This window comes from Chiloscyllium punctatum, chromosome 37 (assembly GCF_047496795.1).
Source record: "Chiloscyllium punctatum isolate Juve2018m chromosome 37, sChiPun1.3, whole genome shotgun sequence".
Lineage (NCBI taxonomy): Eukaryota > Metazoa > Chordata > Chondrichthyes > Orectolobiformes > Hemiscylliidae > Chiloscyllium > Chiloscyllium punctatum.
In genome coordinates, this window is record NC_092775.1 from 7,948,605 (window position 1) to 7,975,581 (window position 26,977).

At 44.9% G+C, this 26,977-nt stretch overlaps 1 protein-coding gene across 4 annotated transcripts in view; it reads right to left on the bottom strand.

The window, feature by feature from the left end:
- The window catches only part of raly (RALY heterogeneous nuclear ribonucleoprotein), a 297,200-nt gene that overhangs the window by 192,755 nt on the left and 77,468 nt on the right, over positions 1-26,977 (bottom strand). For all 4 annotated transcript variants that reach the window (XM_072556189.1, XM_072556188.1, XM_072556194.1 and 1 more), the window contains exon 2: positions 15,846-15,930. In XM_072556189.1, coding sequence (XP_072412290.1) covers positions 15,846-15,902 — 57 coding nt within the window. In that variant the 5' untranslated portion in view covers positions 15,903-15,930. The remainder of the gene's footprint in view (positions 1-15,845; positions 15,931-26,977) is intronic.

The following is a 26,977-nucleotide window of genomic DNA, read 5'->3' on the forward strand; positions in this document are numbered from 1 at the left end:
GCTTACCTTTGATTATTTGAATTTGGGATTTCAGTATATTTCTTAAACATGTGCACATGCCCAATCATTTATCTCACTCTGTAATTTTAATCAAAGGAGTGAAAAAGTAATAATTTTTTTCTTGAGTCACTACAGTTCCTGTTGTGAAGATCTTCCTATGTGTTTTCTTTTGGGGTGCGGCAGTTCAAGGATGTATGGATTTAGAGTGATGAAGGAATTGTGGAGGTACGGCCAAGCTCAGGTGGAACGAAGCAATTGGGGTGTAGTGGGGACTCACTCAGAGTCATTCAGTACGGAAACAGACCCTTCGGTCCAACTAACCCATTCTGACCATGTTCCCAAGCTAAACTAGTCCCAGCTGCCTGCGCTTAACTCAAATCACTCCAAACCTTTCCTATTCACGAACCTAGCCAAAGGTCTTTTAAACACTGTAACTGTACCTGCATCCATCACTTCCTCTGGCAGTTCATTTCACGCATGAACCACTCTCTGCGTAAAAAGGTCACCCTTCATGTCTTTTTTAAATCTTTCTCCTCTCACCTGTCCCCTAGTTTTGAATTCCCCCACCCGAGGGAAAAGACCCTTCACATTCACCTTATCTAAACCTTTCTCTGTCCAATGACACTCCTTCAGAACTAAAGCTGCCAAGAGTCATTGGACTCGAAACATTGACTCTGTTTCTCCCTCCACAGATGCTGCCAGACCTGCTGGATAGACCATCTGAACAGTTTTTATTCCTGTCTTTATGGGAGAAGTGGTTCCATTGTAAATGATCCTTTCCCCTTACCAAATAAATCAGAATTAGAGATAACAAACAGGGTGAGTATCTGTTGTACCAACAAAGAGATTGTTCTCCACTGGGATTCTGCAAAGACAGAATATTTCCATTGAATTATTGCACAGGTTTCTTTACTCTAGGAAGCAGGAGACTGACCGGCTGCCTTGAGAGGGATCTTTCAAATTCAAGTCACCATAGTCCGACAGGACTGTAGGGTCAAAAAGTGTGGCATTGGAAAAGCACAGCAGGTCAGACAGCATCCGAGGAGCAGGAGAATCCTGCTCTCTCAGCAGAGAGAGAGAGACAAATGTTAGTGGTTTCACCTGAGGGGCACCGAGCCTCAGATGAGGGGAGAAGTTGAGAAGGAGAGTCCTTCATGGTGACCTCTCTTAGTGTCATTGCATCACAAACCAGCTGCTGAGCCCCCAAACCCCCACTGATCTGTAAAATTATGGAAGTGTTCAGTGTGGGGACTTCAATATTTGTCTCTGCTTCAGTGTCTGAGGAGTTGTGAACGGTGCTGGCAATCATCAGCGAACATCCCCACTTCTGACTGTACAATGGAGGGAAGGTCATTGATGAAGCAGCTGAAGATGGCTGGGCCTGGGACATTACCCTGAGGAACTCCTGCAGGGATGTACTGGAATGGAGGTGAGTGGTCTCCAACATTCACCGTCTTTGTACAGGGTATAGTTCCAAACAGCAGAGAGTTATCCATTGAAGGCCAATGACATTAATTTCACTGGAGTTGCTTGGTTAAAATATTAGAGGTAAAAACAATGACTGCAGATACTGGAAACCAGATTCTGGATTAGTGGTGCTGGAAGAGCACAGCAGTTCAGGCAGCATCCGAGGAGCATTTTTACAAATTCAGGGAGCATGGAGGTTTCACGATTCTTCCAGAATGAACTTGGAGGATTGGTAGATCTTTAGCTTGAGGGATGTCGAGTTCGATTCTGATCATTTGTAACTCACTTCTCCCCGGAAGGATCTTTTACTTCCTGGGTGTCTTTAATGGAGAATGTTGTTCCTGAAAAACCCAGGAATTGGTCCATTTCCTTATCTGGAGGACTATTAAACTCTGAAATTTCCTGTTAGCATAGGGAGATAGCGAGGGCAGAGGTCTTTAATTTCATGAATATCCATCTTTGATGATGACTGCTTTGTAGAAACAATTACAAGTCAGGAATCAGTCATCCAAGAACTTTGGGATATTTTTAGTTTTTGGGTCGACTATAGTCCATTCAGGGCTCTTTGAGTCCTTTGAATAAACCTTTTCTCAACCTGAACAGACATGAACAGACTCAAATGGCTTGAGTGGGTATTACTGAGCCATAGAGTCAGAGAGATGTACAGCACAGAAATAGACTCTTCGCTCCAATTCATTCATGCCAACCAGATATCCCAACCCAATCTAGTCTCACCTGCCAGCACCCAGCCCATATCCCTCCAAACCCTTCCTATTCATAGACCCATCCAAATACCTCTTAAATGTTGCAACTGTACCAGCCTCCACCACTTCCTCTGGCAGCTCATTCCATACACATACCGCCCTCTGCATGAAAAAGTTGCCCCTTAGGTCTCTTTTATATCTTTCCCCTCTCACCCTAAACCTATGCCCTCTAGTTCTGGTCTCCCCCATTCCAGGGAAAAGACTTTGTCTATTTATCCCATCCATGCTCCTCGTGATTTTGTAAAGCTCTATAACGTCACCCCTCAGCCTCCGATGCTCCAGGGAAAACAGCCCCAGCCTGTTCAGCCTCTCCTTATAGCTCAGATCCTCCAACCCTGGCAACATCTTTGTCAATCTTTTCTGAGCCCTTTCAAGTTTCACAACATCTCTCCGATGGGAAGGAGACCAGAATTGCATGCAATATTCCTACAGTGGCCTAACCAATGTCCTGTACAGCCACAACATGACCTCTCAACTCCTTTACTCAATACTCTGACCAATAAAGGAAAGCATACCAAACGCCTTCTTCACTATCCTATCTACCTGCAACTCCACTTTCAAGGAGCTATGAACCAGCACTCCAAGGTCTCCATAATCAGCACTGTTTTTAAATTATCTCAGATGCACTCCGATGTCTTGAGATACATGAATTCAACAGCAAAGGTAGTAGTTGCACAGATTCACTGCTGTGTCATTTAGCAGTGTAGGTTTCTTTCTCTCTCTCTCTCTCCTGCACTGACCTGATCATGTGCTGCCTTTGTCTGTTCTTCCCCCTTTTAAAGTGCCATTGTTTTGACTTTTTTTCCCCAAAGTTCCAAAACAATGCAATAGCATATAAAACAGTAATTGCTGCTCCTGGAATTCGAGGAAATCACCTCCAACACCTAAAACACCTCAAAAAAGGAGCAGCTCTTACTGTCAGAAATTTTTCCCATCCTCCATCTTGGATTAGCCGGAACAATGCCCTCAGTTCATTCGTCCAGGTGAGTAATGTAGATGTGAATCGTAATGAATCTGAGTTTTGAAGAAATTCTGTATCTTAGGAATTATTATCTTGTAGCAGGTTCAATTCTGTGTTCAGTTTAACCTATTTCTAACACTGAATCTTTAAAGCAATATTACATCTCCCACCATTTTAATGTGATTATTTACTCTTATTACTTTAAACCTGATTTAAATCAATAGCGTCCACTTTTGATCCATTTTCCACCAAAACGTAATGAGTCTGCATTAGATAAATGCTGATGGCTTGAAAACTTGTAACCTTGTATCTAATCAATGTGTTTTTAATTATCTTGTCTTAAAGTTTCTCAAAAACTTTGAATAATAGCAATGTGGCTAAATTTTCTTTGCAATTTTTTCAAACTTGAATAGAGTGAAGCTGCAATATTTATGGTAAAGTCTGTGTTACAATAATGATGTAATTTTACTTCCTTAAACCTTTAGGTTCTGTAAAGTGACACTATTTTACTTTTGCCTGGAGCCTTTTTGACCAGCTGAGTTCCCACCTTATTCATATTTGCTGTCCTTTTGTGATCAGCTGGAGGGTTCTCACTTTATCACAGCCCAACACACAATACATGCTGCACTGCCCATTCTTTTATAAATAACCTCAGTGTCTACAGGCTGCATAAATCTTCCCACCAAAACTCTGACTTGAATCATGAAGGTCTCAGTCTTATTTCAATCTTTAAATGCATCTATCGTTTTCCTTTCAACTTGTGTTCAAAATTCTTTTGAGTTATTCTTCGGTTAACTTAAATCTGCTCTGTTATTTTTTTCAGCACGAGAAGTGAAGGGTTTCGCCCTTGATCTGTTCGCCATGGCTGTGCTTCATGAAGTCTACCTGTAATGGTAGCAACATTCATTCTGAAGGGCAAATATTCTTTCTCATTAAGAGACGTCCGGACAGCTGTATGAGTAGGTGGGGAGCAGAGGGATACAGATGCTTGGGAATTGGGTGACAGGTTTCGACAGTGGATTTGGATCAGCTCAGGCTTGGAGGGCCGAAGGGCCAGTTCCTTGGCTGTAAGTTTCCGTTGTTCTTTGTTCATCTTCTATCCTTTCCATCACCGTTTCAAAGTTTCTCCCCAGCACCCATGGTGATTCCCAACTTTACTCACGGCATTCTGAACTGCTTCCAAACATCCGTCCACCATGTGGGATCTGAAAGTTTCCAGTGTACACATCCGCTTCCCCCCCCCCCACGCCACCCCCACAAGTTCTTCCTGTTCCTGTTGCCAGCTCAGAGGTGCAGTTTTCCTTCGGGAATGCTCTTCCTGCTCTGCTGTTGAATCCACACGCGCTGCCTGTCTGCTTCCAGCTACTGACTGTTCTTCAAGTGGTAAACGCACCGGTTTACCACTTGAAGTGGTGAGCACCGTTTTGGTCAAATAGGCCTTTTACATCATTGTCAACTTGAGATATTTTTGCCATGATTCCCACCCACTGATCACCACGCTGTATGTTGTAGTACCAACCAGTGTCATTTTATGGTGGATGTAAAATGCTGTCAACAATCCTCATTCCTTTGGTTAGTCTAAGAACCTACTAATGAGCAGTTGTAGAGGATAATCCAGCATTGAGGCTTCACAGGAAAAGCCACTTGTCTTAGCACATACCGTACAATTTTAGAGTCATAGAGCACAGAAACAGACCCTTCAGCCCAACTCATCCATGCTGACCAGGTTTCCTAAAATGAATTAGTCCCATTTACCTGTGTTTGAGCCATATCCCTCCAAATCTTTCCAATCCATGTACCTGTCCAAATGTCTTTTAAATGTTATAATTGTACTTGCCTCAACTGAAAGATCTCCCCAGAGGCTGGTATCCTGTCACCAAATCACCATTTACTTACACATGGAGTGGCCTTGACACTGATCCAGCTCCCTCAGAGCCAGCTCTAAGAGTGAACAATATGACACTCTTGTTTATATCTGTCAGCCACGACTCCCTAATTTGACCAGGTTAACAGCCGCAATCAGGGAACGCATATTCTATGAAGTCCACCTGGCTGATCTCGTTACAATCACGTCGTCTACCACTTCCTCTGGCAGCTCGTTCCATACACCCTCCGAGCGAAAATATTGCCCTTCAGGTCTGTTTGAAATCTTTCCCCTGTCAACTTCAACCGATGCCCTCCAGTGTGATAGCAACAGGGAAAAGTTACACTGACTAGTTTGTCATTGTGACCTCCCGTTAAACTGCTCCTCTCCACCCAATGACAGTGACATCAGCAGATAGGGTGGATGTTAAGGCAGCTTCAACATTAACTCTTTCAGAACCATGTACATAGAAAACATCGGGCACAGTTTCAAAACAGGAAATAGAAGGACAATGTCTGGAAGTTGTTTTGTACATACAGGGTGAAGGAAAGCTATTCGCCTTGCCTATTTTATATCTCAGACCTATGGCACTGGTTTCATTGTGTGTAGCAGGTTGTATATCCTGTGCTATATAAAGTCTATCTACTCTCTATGTTTCAGACCTGGCTTTTAGCTCTTTTCTTACAGTTTTGTTTAGTTTAATCTGAGTCCACACCCAGACCTAACCAATCGTGTACAGTGAGCAAATAGACTCAGCGAGTAGAGGGAAGGCTGATGGATTGTTGGCCCTTGTTTTAAAGGGAATAGGGTGTAAAAGTAGGATGGTGTTGTTAAAACTATTCAAAGCACTAAGTCAGACCTCAGCTGGAATACAATGAACCCTTATTGAAGGAAAGATCTTGTGCTATTGGTGGCAGTCCAGAGAAGGTTCACTCGGCTGTTACTGAAGATGGAGGGACTGTTTTATGAGGAGAGGTTGAGTAGATTGGACTTACCCTCATAAAAGAATGAGAAGTGACCATATTGAAAAGTACAAGATCCTTAGAGGAGTTAGGATCGATGCAGAGTTTGTTTCCCCATGTAGGAGAGTTTAGCACCACAGGACATTTCTCAGAATACAGGTATGTGAGGAGGAATTTCTGCTGTCAGAGGGGAGTTAAACTGTGGAATTCTGTATCACAGAGAGCTGTGAGGCTGGGGCATTCAGTATATTAAAGGCTGAGATAGACAAGTTTTTAATCAGTAAGGGAATCGAGGGATATGTGAGAAAGGCAGGAGGGTGGAGTTGAGGATTATCAGTTCAGCCATGATCTCATTGAATGGGAGAGCAGGCTTTTTGGGCTGAATGACTTGTTTCTACTGCAATGTCTTATGGTGTTATACAGAAGCAAACCAAAGAACTGAGCACTGCAGGAACGGACTCACCGAAAATTCACATATGGAACAGTTTCAGGAGACTGTGGTAAAACGGTAGGGTTTGTATTCGGCAATGATCACTCCTAACAGGCTGAAGATTACATTTATACTTGAATGAAGATCTGATTGTGGGTAGAATTCTGCAAGTTGCTCTTTTCCCAGAGATTAGTGGGGCAGGACTTGCTGAATTGTTAGAAGCCTTTGATATAGTCCCACATAGGAGATTACTGAGCAAAGTTAAGGCACATAGTATTGGGGCCGAAATACTGACTTGGATTGAAAATTGGTTGGCTGACAGGAAGCAAAGAGAAGTGATAAACTGGCTCCTTTTGGAATGGCAGGCGGTGACCAGTAGGGTACTACAGGGTTCAGTGCTGGGAACACAGCTGTTTACAATATACATTAATGATATAGATGAAGGCATTAAAAGTAATATTAGCAAATTTACTGATGATAAAGCTGGGTGGCAGGGTGAAAGTGAGGAAGAAGTTATGAGAATGCAGAGTGACTTGGACAGGCTGGGTGGGTGGACGGATGCATGTCAGATGCAGTTTACTGTGGATAAATGTGTGGTATCCACTTCGGTGGCAAGAACAGGAAGGCAGATTACGATCTAATTGGAGTCACGTTAGGTAAAGGGGAAGGACAATGAGATCTAGGTGCTCTTGTACATCAGTCAATGACAGCAAGCATGCAGGTATAGCAGGCACTGAAGAAAGCTAATGGCATGCTGGCCTTCATAACAAGAGGAATTGAATATAGGAGCAAAGAGGTCCTTATGCAGCTGTACAGGGCCCTGGTGAGACCACACCTGGGGTATTAGTGTGCAGTTATGGTCTCCAAATTTGAGGAAGGACATTCTGGCTATTGAGGGAGTGCAGCATAGGTTCATGAGGTCAATTCCTGGAATGGCAGGACTATCATATGTCGAAAGATTGGAGCAACTGGGCTTGTATACACTTGAGTTTAGAAGGACGAGAGGCGATCTGATTGAGATGTATAAGATTATTAAAGGATTGGACACTCTGGAGGCAGGAAGCATGTTTCCGCTGATGGGTGAGTCCAGAACCAGAGGACACAGTTTAAAAATAAGAGGTAGGTCATGAGAAAAAACTTCTTCACCCAGAGAGTGGTGGACATATGGAACGTTCTGTCCTTAAAGCAGTGGAGGCCAGATCTCTGGATACTTTCAAGAAAGAGATGGATAGACCTCTTAAAGATATTGGAATCAAGGGTTATGGGGATAAGGCAGGAACAGGACACTGATTGTGGATGATCAGCCATGATCACAATGAATGGTGGTGTTGGCTCGAAGGGCTGAATGGCCGACTCATGCATCTATTGTCTATTGAGAGTTGGAGCCGTTTCTGGTATCCCCTCATACACGGGGTAGGTATGGTACAATGAGATTCAGTGGAAATCCTGGAATAAACCTCTTCACCTGAAGGAGTCCTGGCCTAACTTTCCCTCCAAAATTGGCCTTGATTTTAAAGTAAAAGATCCAGATTTTCTCTCCTCTGATCTCAGGCTGGAACTTTGGGTTGAGCTCAGATCATTCCCAGCTTTTGGAAGAAAGCAAGTCCAGAGTCCAACAGAGCTGCCCAATGTGAGAAGGCCCAGAGCTCATTCAGATCCTGCCTTCAGAGTGTGATGAAGCCTGCCTGGGATTTTCCTGTTACTAGTTTTCCGGTTTCCTGATTGACAAGGACAGGACAATTGTCTGGAGCTGATTGACCAGACTCAGCAGGGTCCCAGCATTCAGCAGGCCACAGGCCTTCCTCTCCTGCCTGGCTGTGGTTGCAGCCCAAGGCTGACCAGTAAAGGGATCCCATTCACATCCGACCTGCATACCAGCACCATGGCTGCTTATCCCTGGTTTTGAAGAGTTGGAGAGTGTCCACCTTTCAGGTCGAAGTGCTCTCCCAGCTCCCTACTCTTTACAGCAGCCGTCCACTCCTCTTGAGCTGGAGGTCCTCAGGGTTGGCCTGGGAGCTATAAGATGAAAGTGAGTACTGCAGATGCTGGAGATTTGGGCCAAGAGTGTGGTGCTGGAAAAGCACAGCAGGCCAGGCAGCATCCAAGGAGCAGGAAAGCCAACATTTCAGGCAAAATCCCTTCATCAGGAATGAGGCAGGGAGTCTCAGGGTGGAGAGAGAAATCAGAGCGGGATGGGGTTGGGGGAAGGTAGCTAAGAGTGCAGTAGGTAGATGGAGGTGGGGTAAAGGTGATAGGTCAGAGAGGAGGGTGGAGCAGATAGGTGGGAAGGGAGATTAGCAGGTAGGACAGGTCATGGGGATAGTGCTGAGCTGGAAGGTTGGAACTGGAGTAAGGTGGGGGGAGGGGAAATGAGGAAACTGGTGAAGTCCACATTGATTCCATGGAGGTTGGAGGGTCCCGAGGCCAAAGATGAAACGTTCTTCCTCCAGGCATCGGGTGGTGAGGGAGTGGTGATGGAGGAGGACCAGGACCAGCATGTCCTCAGCAGAGTGGGAGGGGGAGTTAAAGTGTTCGGCCATGGGGCGGTGAGGTTGATTGATGCAGGTGTCTCCAAGATGTTCTCTGAAGTGCTCTGTGAATAGGCATTCTGTCTCCCCAATGGAGAGGAGGCATCATCGGGAGCGACGGATACAGTAGATGACATGTGTGGGAGTGCAGGTGTAATCCAGGTAGCTGTGGGAGTCAGTGGGAGCTACAAGAGGTCACCTGCTACCCTTAACAAATGGGGAACCCACCTCCATGACAACTAAGGGACACATCTCCAGAGGGTGGTGATGGGTTACCATCCAGGGTCAGGCTCAGGACTTTGAACCTGTCCCTCATTCACAGTTTACCAACTCCACAATTCAGCCAATTGAGCCTTTAGTGTGGGAGGGGAGTGTGAAGGAAAATGGTGGATCAGTCTTTAGAATGAATAGGTTTCCTTATCAATGTGGCCCCCTGGAGTTTCAAAGAGTCAGAGGTGACTTAATTGAAACGTATAAGATCCTGAAGGGACTTGACTGTATTCTTTTTTCCAAAGTGCAAGACCTCGCATTTGCTCACGTTGAATTTCATCAGCCATTTCCTGGACCACTCTCTTAAACTGTCCAAATCTTTCTGCAGATTCTGCAGTATGTTCCTACATCTAGGTCAAAGGTTAGCTGGGCAGTTAGATCTTGTGCTGTCCATTATTGTGTGTTTGTAAGATCGCATTGAAAAGGACAATGGCGTTGAGGGGCTGAATGGTCTGTTCCTGTATTGATGTCTTTCTCTGTACCAGTCCCAATCCCAACAGTGCAACAGCAAGTCCAACCTCAGCTGTGATGGCCCACATTGCTGAACAGTGCGCAGGCTAGCCTCACATACAAAAGGAAACCACTTTAGGTGCCATTGACCCAGACTGCTTTTCTAATCAGACTCATTAAGGTTGAGAAACGAGGTGGTGAGGGTTTGATTCAGTGTGTGTGGGGAAGCTGAGGGGTGCAAGATATTTCAAGCAATCAAAGCTGTTCTTTCTATAGCCAATCAAAAAGTGGGCCATCCATAAGTCTCCTAAAAAGAGGATAAAAGTCTCAGATGTCTATTTTGCAGTCCTCCTTAAAATAGAAAATAGCACAGCCACATTGTCCCACAAGATTGATAAAAATTCCTTCCATTGTGCAGTAATTCTCTCGGGATCTATACTGACCCTGACAATGTTTAAGTGGAGCTGCTTGCAATTTCATAACAGGCTAAGCAGTTAATGTAGTGTGGCAGTTTCACATTGCACTTCCTGACTGGTGCTTATCCCCATCTTCACACGAGATTCAGTGTCAACTCGGAGGGTTATAGATTGCTCCAAATTAGGGCTGTGTGTAATGTGAGCACATCTCTGATTCTGTTCATGATAAATTTCATTCTCACCGAAGGCCCCACACCCCTCACCATAACTCTCTGTTATATCCCACACCCCTCGCTGTAACACACTGATATATCCAAATCCCCTCTCTGTAACACTGATATATCCTGCACCCCTCCCTATAACACTCTGATATATCCAAACCCTCTCTCTGTAACACTCTGATATATCCCGCACCTCTCACTGTAACACTATGACATGCCTCACACCCCTCACTGTAACACTCTGATATATCCCAAACCTTTTACTCTAACACTCTGATATATCTGACTCCCCTCACTGTAACACTCTGATATATCCTACACCCCTCACTGTAACACTCTGATATACCCCATACCCCTCTCTGTATCACCCTGATATATCCCAAACCCCTCAGTGTATCATTGATATATTCCACACCCCTCACTATATCACACTGATACATCCCACACCCCTCACTATAACACTCTGATGTACTACATACCTCTCATTGTAACACTTTGATATATCTCAAACTCACCATTGTAACATTTTCATTTGCCTCACACCCCCTCCGTGTAACACTCTGATACAGCCCTCAGTGTAACACTCTGATACAGCTTCTGGATTAGTGGTGCTGGAAGAGCACAGCAGGTCAGGCAGCATCCAAGGAGCTTCGAAATCGACGTTTTGGGCAAAAGTCCTTCATCAGGAAGGGCTTTTGCCCGAAACGTCGATTTTGAAGCTCCTTGGATGCTGCCTGAACTGCTGTGCTCTTTCAGCACCACTAATCCAGAATCTGGTTTCCAGCATCTGCAGTCATTATTGTTACCACTCTGATACAGCCCTCAGTGTAACACTCTGATACAGCCCTCAGTGTAACACTCTGATAAACTCTGGACTTGATTGGTTTGGGAATTGGCAATTTCTGTGGATACCAAGCTGAGCTTTTCCATGATGCACTACCTTATCTGTGGTTGGATTGGATCTGTTTTCCCTCCCTCTGAAGGCACAGTGTTCTAGAAGGTGTTCAATATTGTTCCTTCGCCAGTCGATAAGGGTCAGACTAGTGTCTGCTGTCCAGGTTTTCTCTCTGTCTGTCTGTCTCTCTCTCTCTCTCTCTGCTTTATCCTGTTTCCAATATGATCAATTATATATTTTATCTACATTGGTTTTGGAATTTGAAAAAGATATTTCAACCAGGTTTCTTTTATAAACATCAAAATAATTAATCCATTATGAAAATAAGATCAATATTAAAAAAAGCTGATTAACAAGCCAATTGAAATAGGAAAGTGTAAATATTTATTCTTCTGTATAACTCAAGCATACCAGTTAAAGAAAAACACCCTTTCTCTGCAGGGATTAATTTTGGGTGATAAAGAGACACTTTGGCCAATATCTGTTAGTTCTTGAAGGAAATAAAAATATATGAAATGCTCAAGACTGCTTTCAGCCATCATCTTGACACATATAGATGGGTGTCACTGAACACAGACAGCTATTACTTGGACCTCTGCTGATACTGTTCCGTCTGGAATCATCAAATACATCATAGGGTGTGGCACGGTGGCTCAGTGGTTAGCACTGCTGCCTCACAGCACCAGGGTCCCAGGTTCGATTCCAGTCTCAGGCAAATGTCGGTGTGGAGTTTGCACATTCTCCCCGTGTCTGCGTGGGTTTCCTCCCACAGTCCAAAGATGTGCAGGTCAGGTGAATTGGCCATGCTAAATTGCCGATAGACCCATTGCCCATAGGAAATGGGTCTGGGTGGGTTACTCTTCGGAGGGTCGGTGTGGACTTGTTGGGCCGAAGGGCCTGTTCCCACACTGTAGGGAATCTCATCTAATCTAGACTTTCAAAAGAGAACAGCTGAGACAGTTTCTGGGGTCTCACATTGGACTCTCCAAAAGGCTTTTCCCAGAGAGATACAGCTGCGTAACATCTACCTATCAGCAGGCTGTACTCCAGTTGACTCTCAAACAATATCCAGAAAAAAGTTATAAACTGAGTTATGTGATTTCCAGTGAACAAGTCTGAGAAATTATCTAATATCATGTGACTTCATGCAACAATACCCACACATCTGTGTGAGTGGATGTACGTGTTTGTGCAGACACTCATGTAATGTGTATGGTGTGTGTGTGTGTGGATGTATTATTGTACAATGGCGTTTTTCTCTGGAGCAGTGTGATTACCAACTCTTTAGGTATTGAAGACTCACCTCCAGGACTTCACTACAAGCAATATTTTTTTTTTTATTTTCTTCACACAATTTTACTTATTTGTGATATCATAAACCTCATGGTACAGGGGTAAAATGAAAGTCAAGGATTATCAAGTTGGGATTGGAGGAGTAGCTTCTGTGGATTGTGAAAAGGTCAGTAAGACTTGGCAATAACACAGTTCGACAGCCAAACTGAAAGTCAGAGAGAGCCAAAGACAGCTGGAGAAACTGGATGGGTCCACATATTTGGCAGGAGTCAGCACCTTTGAGGAGTTGGAACCAAATTGGACTGCGAAACAGGTAAATCCCTGGTGAACATAACTGCACAGTCATCAGTCTGCTTTCAACAACAATGGTGATGAGATGTCTTTGATTTAATTATATCCAGGTACCTCGCTCATTAGAGCTTGCAAATTGGGAACTGTGTATCCGATATATATAAACGGATCAATTAATGTCACTTCCCACAAATACAACCATTTTCAGTGCTTGGACACTCCCAGGAGATTACTAACTCTTGAATTATAGATTGGAAGAGTTACCTTGTTTTTCATTGTTATTTGGAGGAATGCAGAATGCAAGGGTAAGCATCAAATATCCAGAACAAACAGAAACAATAAGGAACATATTCCATCAACCCAAGCAGCGTTGAAAGTGAGGAACAAACAACACCTAAATTTAGATAGCACTTTTCACTAACTCAGAAATACAGCTAATGGAGTCATGTTTGAAATGTAGTTCTTGTTGGAATGCAGAAAATGCAGCAGCCAATTTGTGCACAGCAAGCTCCCACAAATAGCAATGTTTTTTGAATGTTGTCGGAGGGAAAAATGTTGCCCAGGATACAGAGGACAACATCCTTCCCCTTCTTCACAATACAGCCATGAACATAGGAGCATCTGAAAGTGGAGCTTGTGTAAGCCATTCAGCCCCTCAAACTTGCCCCGAGGCAATGATCGATAAATTAACAATTGATCTGCCCTAGGACCCAGCTCTTACAATCTCTCATGGATCCACTGGAGAGGGTGGACAGACCGCCTCAGCTGAATGTTAGAACCTTCAACACATTGATGCCTGTTCAGGGGCATTCAGCCTGGAGTTACTGTCCTATGGTGGAAGAGATGATGAGGGGAATGGGCATGACCTTTCTCATGGCTCAACTCAGCAAGGGAAGGAGGTTAACCCTGTCAGGTCTCTATGAGAGAGCAGGGGAGGGGGATTGACCCTGTCAGGTCTCTATGAGAGAGAGAGCAGGGGAGGGGGATTGACCCTGTCAGGTCTCTATGAGAGAGAGAGCAGGGGAGAGGGATTGACCCTGTCAGGCCTCTATGAGAGAGAGAGCAGGGGAGGGGGATTGATCCTGTCAGATCTCTACGAGGAGAGAGAGAGAGAGAGAGAGAGAGAGCAGGAGATGGGGATTGACCCTGTGAGGTCTCTATGAGAGAGCAGGGGAGAGGGATTGACCCTGTCAGGTCTCTTTGAGAGAGCAGGGGAGGGGGATTGACCCTGTCAGGTCTCTATGAGAGAGCAGGGGAGGGGGATTGACCCTGTCAGGTCTCTACGAGGAGAGAGAGAGAGAGAGAGAGAGAGAGAGCAGGAGATGGGGATTGACCCTGTGAGGTCTCTATGAGAGAGCAGGGGAGAGGGATTGACCCCGTCAGGTCTCTTTGAGAGAGCAGGGGAGGGGGATTGACCCTGTCAGGTCTCTATGAGAGAGCAGGGGAGGGGGATTGACCCTGTCAGGTCTCTATGAGAGAGAGAGAGAGCAGGGGAGAGGGATTGACCCTGTCAGGGCTCTATGAGAGAGAGCAGGGGATGGGGATTGCCCCAGTGAGGTCTCTATGAGAGAGAGCAGGGGACGGGGATTGACCCTGTCAGGTCTCTATGAGAGAGAGCAGGGATGGGGGATAGACCCTGTCAGGTCTCTATGAGAGACAGCAGGGGAGGGGATTGACTGTCAAGTCTGTGGGGTTCTGTTTTCAGGGGATGCATAGCTCCCTTCCAGATTTTCTTTCCTTGGGAGATTGAGATCAAAATCTACACATACCCTTAACCCCAGTGCTGTCTGACCTACACTGACACCTGTTTAAACACCAGCAAGTTTTAACTGCTTCCCTTTGTTGTTAACCTTCTCCACAGTTCTGTATCTCCTCCAGCTCCTTAGAATTCCTCCATTCTGGCATTTTGAACACTCGATTGTAATTGCTCCGCATTGACAGTCATACTTTTAGCTGATTAGCCCCTAACTTCTGGAGCCCCTTGCCCAAAGCCTGACTTGAAACATGAACTCTGTTCCAATCTCCTAACTTTCTCCAGCAGTCCCTGTGTTTGGCTTGGATTTCCAGCATCTGCAGTATTTTGCTTTTCTGTCGCTCCCAAAACCTACCCGTCTGGCAATAACTTTGGTATCTGCTCTAATACCTCATTCTGGGGGTTGGGTGCCATATTTTGGGAGATAAAGCTCCCATGAAATGTTCTGGGACACATTACTAACACTAGGCATGACATGAATGCTGGTTGGTGTTGTTTTGTCACTTGCTTCCTCACAATGAATTTCGCCAGCTGCAGTCATGCTGAATTGGAAATTCTCTGTCAGACTATCAGTAATTCCTTATTAGCCTTTTCAGAGTTGACTACAGCTTGTGGATTACGTGGCTCTCCAACTGAATGGGATTCTGGCAATGCTGTGTCACATACCCGTGTGAATCGCACTGAGATTCAGAAAAAGAGGCATCAACTTGGAGGCTAAAAACCATGAAATCAATGTTTTTGTTGGCAGTGGTACTGAATTTTACAGGTCATGTGGCACTATCCCACAGTCTGCAGAGATATTACACAGACCTATAAGGAATATACAGCACAGAATCAGGCCATTCAGCCCCACTAGTCTGGGTGGCTGTTTACAGTCCATGTACATTCCACCTTGGGATGACTGTCTGTGTGGAGTTTGCACATACTTCCTGCATTTGTGTGCGATTCCTCCAGGTGCTCCGGTTTCCTCCCATACTCCAAAGGTTAGGTGCATTAGCCGTGGTCAATGTGGGATTACAGGAATAGGGTGGGTAGCTCTTCAGATGGTCTATTTGGACTCTTCAATGGCCTGCTTCGATACTGTAGGGAATCTATGATTCTATATAAATCCCTCATTCCCACTGCCTCATCTGCTCTTCCAATAGATCTTTCTATTCGCTTTTCTGTCAAGTACCTGTCCAATATCCTTTTGAAAAGATCTAATCCATTCATCCAAGCTGCTCCTCTGGCCGGACAGTAAACAAACACAGAACAAGAAAAGTTTTACAAAAATGCCTTACCTGAGTCCAGACATTGGTGGATTCCACTATGTTCCTCTCCAAAAGCCATTTCATCATTATTTTCACAAGTCTGCCACTTTTAAGGCTGCAATAATAAAAAAAGGAGAAACTAACAAAAGAACTGAAACGACACTACACTGCAATATAGATTTTTTTCCTTAAATAGCCTAAAGCTACAAAATGACAATAAAAACAAACATCTCATCATGGACTGGCAATTCATTGACATTCTATCATAACTTCAGTTATTTAAAGAAAGAATTGATCTTTGCTTTATGGATCAGTAGATAATTGACAGACAATGAGAGGCTGTCAATCTTCTTGCTTTGGACACTGAAGGGTTAAACCTTCCTTTGTGTCTGATGATGACTTCAAGGGTCCAGTCAAAGTTTTTCTGATTTTAGAAGATCAACCCTCAGTACATGACCTCAGGGTCATGTCAAATCGCTAACACCAGGTAAAATGGGAATCAATTCATAATAGGTATCGGTACAAAGATGCAGAATATGATTTCACGAAAGCTAATTTAACTAAAAGGTTTCTTGAACTGGCTTGTTGCCTTTACAAATTCTACTGAAATGTATTTCTGAACAAGCTAAAAGATACGCTGAGAGAAAGCCAAAGCACAACACAATACTCAACAACAGCATGGGGCATGGAGCCCACCAAGGAACATTGTTTAAGAAACTTCCAGAGGCACAGAAGCACATCCACAAAGTCAAAGGTATTAACTGTGACTGCCACAGATTACAGAGCCCAGTCAGACAGAGCCTGCAGGAAACATGACCCATGAATACCTGAAGTTGTTATTTCCACCACCTTCTAGAGGGGCAACTAGAGACGGTCAATAAACACTGGTCAGCAAGTGATGCCCACGAGTGACTAAATAAATAAAAACTACACCAAAAGGAATGGGGAATATGTACTATCTGCCAAATTTGCAAGTGCACTGATCTTCCCTTTATATATCTTATGTGGTACAGTCTGCACACAATAAGGTAAAAATTTACAATGGGTCCAATATCCTACGTATTGACATTGTCCATCTTAAATAGCAATATGAGACCTTGGGATGGACACCTGAAGTATTCTGCATCAGATGAAATCTCCATCGTTGGTTGACCAGCCCACACTAATCAACATATTACTATCTTCCACAAGGTGACAGCACTGTCAGGTACAATACCAATGATTCCAGGATTCACACCATGATTTGGAGATGCCGGTGTTGGACTGGGGTGTACAAAGTTAAAAATCACACAACACCACGTTATAGTCCAACAGGTTTAATTGGAAGCACACTAGCTTTCGGAGCGACGCTCCTTCATCAGGTGATTGTGGAGGGCTCAATCGTAACCCAGAATTTATAACAAAAATTTGCAGTGTGATGTAACTGAAATTATACATTGAAAAATTGATTATCTGTTAAGCCTTTCATCTGTTAGAATACTGTGATAGTTTCACTTCTTTCATGTGTAAATCACAAAACCCTTTTTTTTTAAAATTGCATTCTCGGGTTAGCTGTTAACAATGGTGATAGATAGACAATATGTTGAAGGTTCTGGATTAGTGGTGCTGGAAGAGCACAGCAGTTCAGGCAGCATCCAAGGAGCAGCGAAATCGACGTTTTGGGCAAAAGCCCTTCATCAGGAATAAAGGCAGTGAGCCTGAAGCGTGGAGAGATAAGCTAGAGGAGGGTGGGGGTGGGGAGAAAGTAGCATAGAGTACAATGGGTGAGTGGGGGAGGGGATGAAGGTGATAGGTCAAGGAGGAGAGGGTGGAATCTTGGATGATGCCTGAACTGCTGTGCTCTTCCAGCACCACTAATCCAGAATCTGGTTTCCAGCATCTGCAGTCATTGTTTTTACCTCTATATGTTGAAGGTGTTAGCCCCCTGTTTTCTCTGTCTATGACCTAATGTTTAGATTGATTCTAATCTAAAAAGTGAGATAACAGAGTTTTACATAAATTCATGCAGTTTTTGAGCTTAAAGTTCTACATGAATGTATGCAGTTTTTGTGCAAAGTGCAATGTAACTCTGCAAGTACAGATTCACCCCACAAAATATATGTGTGCATGTGGGTCTTTGTCTGTGTGTGTGTGTGTGTGTGTCTGTCTGTCTGTCTGCCTGGGGTGGGGGTTGTGAGTGTGAGAAAGTGTGTGTGTGTGTGTAGTGAGTGCAGAGTGTCTTAAGTCTGTGAGGGGGTGCATGTGTGAGTGTGGGAGTGTGTATGTCTATAAGGGTGTGTGTGTGTGTCTGTGTGCGCGTCTGTGTAAATGTGTGTCCATGTGTATGTGAGAGAGTGTGTGTGTAGGAGTATCTGTGTGTGTATAGTGCAATGGTGATCACCTGTAATGTGACATGAACCCAAGGTCCCGGTTGAGGCCCTCCCTATGGGTACCGAACTTAGCTATCAGCCTCTGCTCGGCCACTTTCCTCTGCTGCCTGTCCCAAAGTCCACCTTGGAGGATGGTCACCCGAAGGTCGGAGGCTGAATGTCCGGGACCACTGAAGTGTTCCCCGACTGGGAGGGAACCCTCCTGTTTGTTGATTGCTGTGCGGTGCCCATTCATCCATTATCGTAGCCTTTGCTTGGTTTACATCAAACTTGTTCATTCTGGTCCCGGCCAAGCTGAGCAAATTCAGAAGGTGATGTCAGGCAATGAGCAGCTGCAAAAGGTCATCATCACCTGGTGAACTGAGCTCATCCACCCGATTCCCTAACTGTTGCTTTTGGTCATTCAGTGACGGATGTGTGAACACACAGATCTTCCAGCCTCCTCAGCCATTCCATACAATCATGACTGGATCTTCAAATCCACACTCCTGCCACTCCTGGTAAAAATTCAGCTCCTACTTAACAAGAATCAGTCCACTTCTGCCTTGACAATATTCAAAGTCAGAAGTCACATGACACCAGCTTATAGTCCAACAGGTTTATTTGAAATTTCAAGCTTTCTCAGAGTGCAGCCCCTTAACTATTGGACTGTAACCTGGTGTCGTGTGATTTCTGAGTTTGTCCACCCCACTGGCTCCTTCACTTCATGCTGAACAATGTTCAAGTCTGTGGCTCAGATGCAATGGGCTGAAGGGCCTGTTCAGTGTTGTATGACTCGATGACTCCGCTCCCACCAGCCTTTCAGGGAGATGATTCCCAAAGACCCGTGTCCGTCTAAGAGAAAAGCAATGTCTCCTCATGTCTGTTTGAAAGGGATGACAGCTGATTGTTAGGCCAACTAATTCTGGATTCTCCCACAAGAGGAAACATCCTCTCCATGCCTGCTCTGTCAATATCCTCAGGATCTTATACATTACAATCCAATCACCTTTACTCTTCTGAACTCCACAGGATACAAGCTGAAAGTGCCCAACCTTTCCTCATCAGATAAACCCATTCTAGACAAGTCTTTTTTTAGCAAGTTTTGAGAAGATTTGTAGCTCAGGTTGAAGTTCTGGATGTATGTTTGCTCGCTGAGCTGGAAGGTTCATTTTCAGACATTTCGTCACTATACTAGGTAACATCTTCAGTGAGCCTCTGGATGAAGCACTGCTGATGTTTCCTGCTTTCTATTTAGATGTTTGGGTTTCCTTGATTTGGTGATGTCATTTCCTGTGGTGCTGTCATTTCCCATGACAATGTCATTTCCTGTTCTTTTTCTCAAGGAGTGGTAAATGATGTCCAAGTCAATGTGTTTGTTGATAGAGTTCCGGTTGGAATGCCATGCTTCTAGGAATTCTAGCGCGTGTCTCTGTTTGGCTTGTCCTAGGATGGATGTGTTGTCCCAGTCGAAGTGGTGTCCTTCCTCCTCTGTATGTAAGGATACTAATGAGAGAGGGTCATGTCGTTTTGTGGGCAGTTGATGTTCATGTATCCTGGTGGCTAGTTTTCTGCCTTTTTTCCAATGTTGTGTTTGTTACAGTTCTTGCATGGTATTTTGTAAATTTAAAATCCACCATCTGCTGTGGATTCGAATTCAGATCTCCAGAACATTATCGGGGTCTCTGGATTAACAGTCCACCTATAATAACATTAGGTCATCACTTTCCCCCTGTCTGGTAAACCCTCTCTGAACTGCCTACAATGCATTTACATCCTTCCTTATTGAAGGTGACCATTATTGGTGCTGAGTCCTCCAGATACAGTTTTACCCCTGTATAACTGAGGTAAAACCTCAATTCCCCTCACCAGAAATGATGACATTTTATTAGTTTACCTGATTACTTGCTGTACCTGCATACTAACCGTTTGCAATTTGTACATAATGACACCTGGATCCCTCTGTGTCTCAGAGCTGTACAGACCCTCACCACTTAGATGACAGGCTTCCCATTTTTTTCATTCTTCCTGCCAACATGGACAATTTCACCTTTACCCACGTCATACTCCATTTAGCACAGCTTTACCCATGCCCCGTCTAATACTGTCAACACCCACTCCATTCACAGCGAATGCACAATGGCATCAGTCTGTGCTATCTCTGCAACCAAATAGGTAGAGTGTGGTGCTGGAAAAAGCACAGCCGGTCAGGCAGCATCTGAGGAGCAGGAGAGTAGATGTTCTGGGCAGGACCTTTCCTCAGGACAGAGTCCTGCCCGAAACGTCCACTCTCCTGCTCCTCGGATGCTGCCTGGCCGGCTGTGCATTTTCCAGCACCAAACCCGACCTACTCTGACTCTCCAGCATCACCAGTCCTCACTGTCTCCATCCCTGCAACAACTCCACCAAGTTCCTTTGCTCACCCACAACCTCTACCACTCAGAAACCGTGCACCACTCTGACTTGAAATGACACCACTGTCAGAAACACTGTTTCTGGGTCAAAATCCTGGACGTCTCTTCCTAACAGCACTGTGGCTGTTCCTACATCCCATCAGATTGCAACGGTTCAAGGAGACAACTCACTACCAGCTTCACCAGGGCAACTGGGGATGGGATATAAATACTGGCCTTGTCAGGGTAACTGTGATGGGGAATGGATGATCTTACATATTTAACATGGAGGGATGGGTGTCATTGTGTTTTAGATCAGTTGACCAGGTAATTTCAGTCTGGTGCAAATAAAGAGGCCTCATGGCTCCAGGGACCTGGGTTTGATCCCACCCTCGGGCGACTGTCTGTCTGGAGTTTGCACATTCTCCCCATGTCTGTGCAGGTGAGTTCTGGGTACATTGGTTTCCTCCAAAGATGTGCAGGTTAGGTGGATTAGCCATGCAAAATGCAGGGTAATGGGGGATAGGGTGGGGTGGGGGGTAAATCTGGGTTGGTGGGTGCAGACTCAATGGGCTGAATGGGCTGCTTCCACACTGTAGGGATTCTATGAAAACAAAACAATGTGAATTAATCTTCATGCCATCATGCCTCCTCACTGTGCCCACACGTAGGATCTGGAGCCGTCAACCTCTATAGGCAATCGTCTCTCTCTCTCTCTATAATGAAGAGAGATGCCAATCGTCCCTTGTGGACTGCGGCTAATTATCTACCTATGTATTTGTGCTTGTGAGTGTAATATTCCTTTATAAACACTTAGTGCTGTCAGTACAATATATTTGCCATTTAATGAATTTTCCTCAGCATTTACTGCTTCACCTCAAACATTGAGAGTGCAATTAAAAATGTTCCGGCTCACCCTCTGGCCTGGGCAATCGATTTCCTATTTTGGGTTCCCCCGTCCATCATGCTATTGGATGCAAATCGTTTCTGCTTGACGCTGACTTTATTGCAGATTCATCAGCTGATTCACATCACAAAGTGCTTCCTTGTACAGATACCTCTAATTGAACTGCCCACAAAGTCAGCCCTGATCCTTAATCAAGTCCCTGTATCCTTTGTCTATAATCTCTTCTGTCGAAAGACTGCAGGCATTGCTAAGTCACATCAGGTTCCAACTTAGTGATCAATACTACCTTCAAACCTCCTTCCTCCACCCCCCCCCCCACCCCCACAGTCCCATCTCCCTCTCTCTCCTATTCCCCCTCCCGCCCCCTCCCATCCCCCAACTCCTTTGCCTGACAATGTAATCAATATGAAGGAAGGATGTTGACAGGTAAATGAGGAGAAGAGGCACAGTCTATTAATCCTGCTGTATGGATCAGTATCTGTCAGTGCAATCAGGAAGGGTGTTGGAATAGACCCCTTGGGGCCGGTCAATTACTTTATCTCTTGGCAATTAGGATTCCCTATCTTTTCTTAGCTCCATTAACTCAAAAGGTTCAGAAACAACTCAGAGGTGAGACCTGTAATGAGAAAACTTTGACCTTGACTGTCAAACACAGGGAAACTGTGAACCTTTGTGCTCTGAGCAGGTACACTTACTGAAGGGCTCTAGCTCAGTCAAAGCCCCTCAGGGCTAAATGGTGATGAGTTCAAGCCCCTCAAGAGAAACCTAAGTTCCAAAGCCAGGTTGACTCCTCTGACTGTCAGCACCGAGAGAGTGTTCCACTGTCGGAGGAGCTGACTTTCAGATGAAATGTTAAACTCCAGCCTTCTCAGACTGAAAGGTTAAATCTGCCCCCTGATGTTTCAGAGCAGTTGGACCAACTCAGACAGAACAAGACTCACATGCAAACTGCTTGGACTTTGAAGCTGAGCAACGATTCAGTTGCTGAATGGTGGTTGACAATTAACCAGGATACACGGGTTCTCCAAATATCCCCAACCACAGCAACAAGAGATCCCAAGACATCAGTGTAAAACATAAGGCTGAAGTACTTGCAACAGTCTTTAGCAAGAAGTGTTGAGTGAATGATTCATCACTGTCTCCTTCTGAGGTCCACAACATCACAGTCCAAAGATGTGCAGGTCAGGTGAATTGGCCATGCTGAATTGCCCATAGTGTTAGGTGCATTAGTCAGAGGGAAATGGGTCTGGGTGGGTTACTCTTCGGAGGGTCGGTATGGACGTGTTGGTCCAAAGGGCCTGTTTCCACACTGTAGGGAATCTAATCTAATCAGGTGTCATCTTTAGTCATTTGACTCACTCCACAAGGTAGCAAGGAATGTGTGGAGGTCATTGCAGAGGCTGGGGTGCAGGGAAGATTCTGGAACACCACTAAAGTCATGTCATCCAGAACTTGCCACTCCCCTAGCCAAGCTCTTCCATACAGTTATAACACTGGCATCTACCCAATAATGTGGGCAATTGCCCAGGTATGACCTGTACACAAAAAGCAGGACAAATCCAACCCAGCCAATTACCTCCTGTCAGTCTCCTCTCGATCATCACTTAAGTGATGGACGGTGTCAGTTACAGACCTATCAAGCTGCACCTACTCAGCAATAACCTGCTCAGGGACGCCCAGTTTGGGTTCCCCCAGGGCCACTCAGCTCCCGACCTCATTACAGCATTGGGTCAAACATGGAGAAAACAGCTGAATTCCAGAGGGTGAGGGGAGAGGGACAGCACTTGGAACCAAGGCTTATGAAATCATTCGGTATTGGGGGTGACTCCCTGCTGGTTGGAGTCATACCTGACACATAAGAAGATTGGAGAAAGTGAGGACTGCAGATGTTGGAGTTCAGAGTCGAAAAGTGTGGTGCTGGAAAAACACAGCAGGTCAGGCAGTACCCGAGGAGCAGGAGATTGCACATTTCAGGTATAATGATGAAGAGCTTATGCCCAAAATGTTGACTCTCCTGCTCCTCAGATGTTGCCTGATCTGCTGTGCTTTTCCAGCACCACACTTTTCAACATAGGAAGATAATTGTGGTTGTTGGAGGTCAGTCATCTCAGCTCCAGGACATCTCTGCAGGAGTTCCTCAGGGTAGTGTCCCAGGCTCATCCCTCTTCATCAATGATCTTCCTTCTATCATAAAGTCAGAAGTGGGGATGTTCACCAATGATTGCACAATGTTCAGCATCATTCCTGACTCCTCAGAGACTGAAACAGTTCATATTCAAATACAAAAATCTGGATAATATTCAGGCTTGGGCTGACAAAGGGCAAATAACATTCAGGTCACACAAATGCCAGACAATGACCATCTCCAATAAGAGACAATCTCAAAATCACCCCTTGACTTTCAATGGCATTACCATTACCAATTCCCTCACCTTCAACATCCTGTGGGTTACCATTGATCGGAAACTCAACTGGACTCACCACATAAACACAGTGGCTACAAGAGTAGATCAGAGGCTAAGAACACAGCAATGAGTAACTAATCGCCTGACTCCCCAAAGCCAGTCCACCATCTACAAGGCCCAAATCAGGAGTGTGATGGAATACCCCCCACTTGCCTGGATGTGTGCAGCCCCAACACTCAAGAAGCTTGACACTATCCAGGACAAAACAGCCCTCTTCATTGGCACCACATCCACAAACACCTACTCTCTTTACCACCAACACTCAGTGACAGCAGTGTGTACCATATACAAGATACACTGCAGAAATTCACCATGGCTCATTGAATTGAACTGAATTGAATTGAATTGAATTGAATTTATTGTCACGTGTACTGAGGCACAGTGAAAAGCTTTGTCTTGTGAGCAATACAGGCAGATCACAGAGTTAAGTAACATAGATAGTAAATAATAGCTAAACAGTGGCAAAAACAAAAACACAAGTACAGGTGAATGTTAAGAGTTTGTGAGTCCATTCAGTATTCTAACAACAGGAGGGTAGAATCTGTTTCTAAACCGGCTGGTGTATGTGTTCAGGCTTCTGTACCTTCTCTGTAGAGGTTGTAGAAAAACATTACCAGGGTGGGATGGATCTTTGAGAATGCTGGCGGCCTTTCCTTGACAGCGGGCCTGGTAGATGGATTCCACAGATGGGAAGTTGGCCTTTGTGTTTGTCCAGGCCGAGTTCACTACTCTCTGTAACCGTCTCCGGTCTTGAATGTTACAGTTGCCATACCAGGTGGTGATGCATCCAGACAGAATGCTCTCGATGGTGCACCTATAAAAGTTGGCATGCCAAATTTCCTCAGCTGCCTGAGGAAGAAGAGACATTGTTGGGCCTTTGTAAACAGTGTGTCCACACGAAGAGTCAGAAAGCTTGTTGTTGATGACCACTCCCAGGAGCTTGACACTCTCCACTCATTCCACCTCTGTGCTGTTAATGGGTAGAGGGTCTGAGTACCATCCCGCTGAAAGTCACTAATGAGTTCCTTGGTTTTGCCGGCATTGAGAGCTAGGTTGTTCTCAGTGCACCATTTTTCCAGGTCTTCCCCTCCCATCTGTAGTCTGTTTTGTCATCATCTGAGATTTGACCAACTATGATGGTGTCATCAGCAAACTTGAAAATGGCATTAGTCTGGTATTTAGTGACGCAGTCATGGGTATACAGTGAGTACAGTAGGGGGTTGAGTACGCACCCCCGGAGGGCTCCAGTGTTGAGTGTTGAAATATTGTCCCCAATCTTCACTGATTGTAGCCTGTGGGTCAGGAAACTGAGGATCCATTTGCAGAGAGTGGGACTTAGTCCGAGATCACTACGTTTAGTAATCAGTCTCGAGGAGATAATAGTGTTGAAGGCTGAATTGTAGTCAATGAGTAGGATTCTTGTGTAGCTGTTCTTGGTGTCAAGGTGTTCTAGGGAGGAGTGAAGGGCCGATGTGGATCTGTTGGTCCGATAGGCAAATTGGAGTGGGTCAAGAGTGGTGCGGAGACTGGAGTTGGTTAATGCCATGACCAGCCTTTCAAAGCTTCATAACCACCGAAGTTAGGGTCACTGGGCGGTTGTCATTGAGACATGCTGCACGAGCCTTCTTAGGCACTGGGATGATGTTGGCCCTCTTGAAACAGGCAGGGACAGTGGCCAGTGGATGTCCGAGAAGACCTCTACCAGTTGATCTGCACATGCTCAGAGTGCACGGCCTGGTACTCCGTCTGGTCCCATCGCTTTCCTTGGACTCACAGAAAGGAAAACTGACCTGACCTCTGATGCAGTGACTGTTGGGATAGGTTCGTCAGGACTTGTCGGAATAGGTGTTCCCTCTCCACCGAAAGTCAGCTCATAGTGAGCATAGAAGGCATTGAGACGATCTGGAAGGGATGTGTCATCATCTGTTATCTTGCACTGTCGCTTTTTATAACCTGTGATGTCATTCAGTCCTTGCCATAGTTGCCGGGTGTCTGTCTGGGTCTCTAGTTTGGATCGGTATTGGTCCTTGGCTGTCTTAATGGCTCTGCAGAGGTCATACTTGGATTCCTTATATTTGAGTGGTTCTCCTGATCTAAAGGCCTTATGCCTGGTTTTTAGCAGGTTCTGTATGTCCTGATTCATCCAGGGTTTCCTGTTGGGGAACACCTGGATTGACCTCCTCGGTATGCAATCCTCCACACACTTACTGATAAAGTCTGTGACGGTGGTGGCTCCTTATCCAAGGTAACAGCAAACTGTTTCCAGACAGCACAGTTGATCTTCTGCCTCCTCCGACCATCTTTCAGTCTCAAGATTACCACCATCTAGAAGGACAAGTGCACTAGCTCTTGCAAGTTCCCCTCCAAACCACTCACCATCCTGACTTGGAAATATATATCGCTGTTCCTTCACTGTCACTGGAATTCCCTCGCTAGGGGCATTGTGAGTCTATCTGCTGCATATGGACTGCAGTGGTTCAAGAAGGCAGTTCATCATCACCTACACAAGGGCAACTAGGGGCAGGCAATGATCACTGACCCAGCCAGTGACACCATGTCCCAGGAATTAACTTTAAAAACTCCCATCCCCAACAAACCTGATGATAGATATTAAAAGAATTTAAAATTGAGTCATCATTTTGGTGAGTCATTTAAAAATCCATTATGAACATGTTCGAATTTACTCATTTTTAAAATTGAAGTTTGTGATTATTAGACAGTGGATCGATACATGAGTATTCAGGTTTCTGCCAAGATAGACAGTGAGGAAGTAAATGGAAAACCAGGTGTGAAATACCTCATAGAATTTAGAGCTCTCCTCTCTCACTGTGAATCACAGAGTTTACAATATTCTCAACTACTTCACTCTGCAAGGACTTTGACAATGTGTTTTATATTGAGAGAGTCAAGAAACATTTTACAATGTCCTTGGGTAAGAATCTAACCTCTGACTTTGTTCTCATTCATCATGGGTAGCACAGAAACTCAAACTAAAACCTAATCCTGAACCTGACAATATCACTTTAGAGACCAAACATTAATCTTCTAT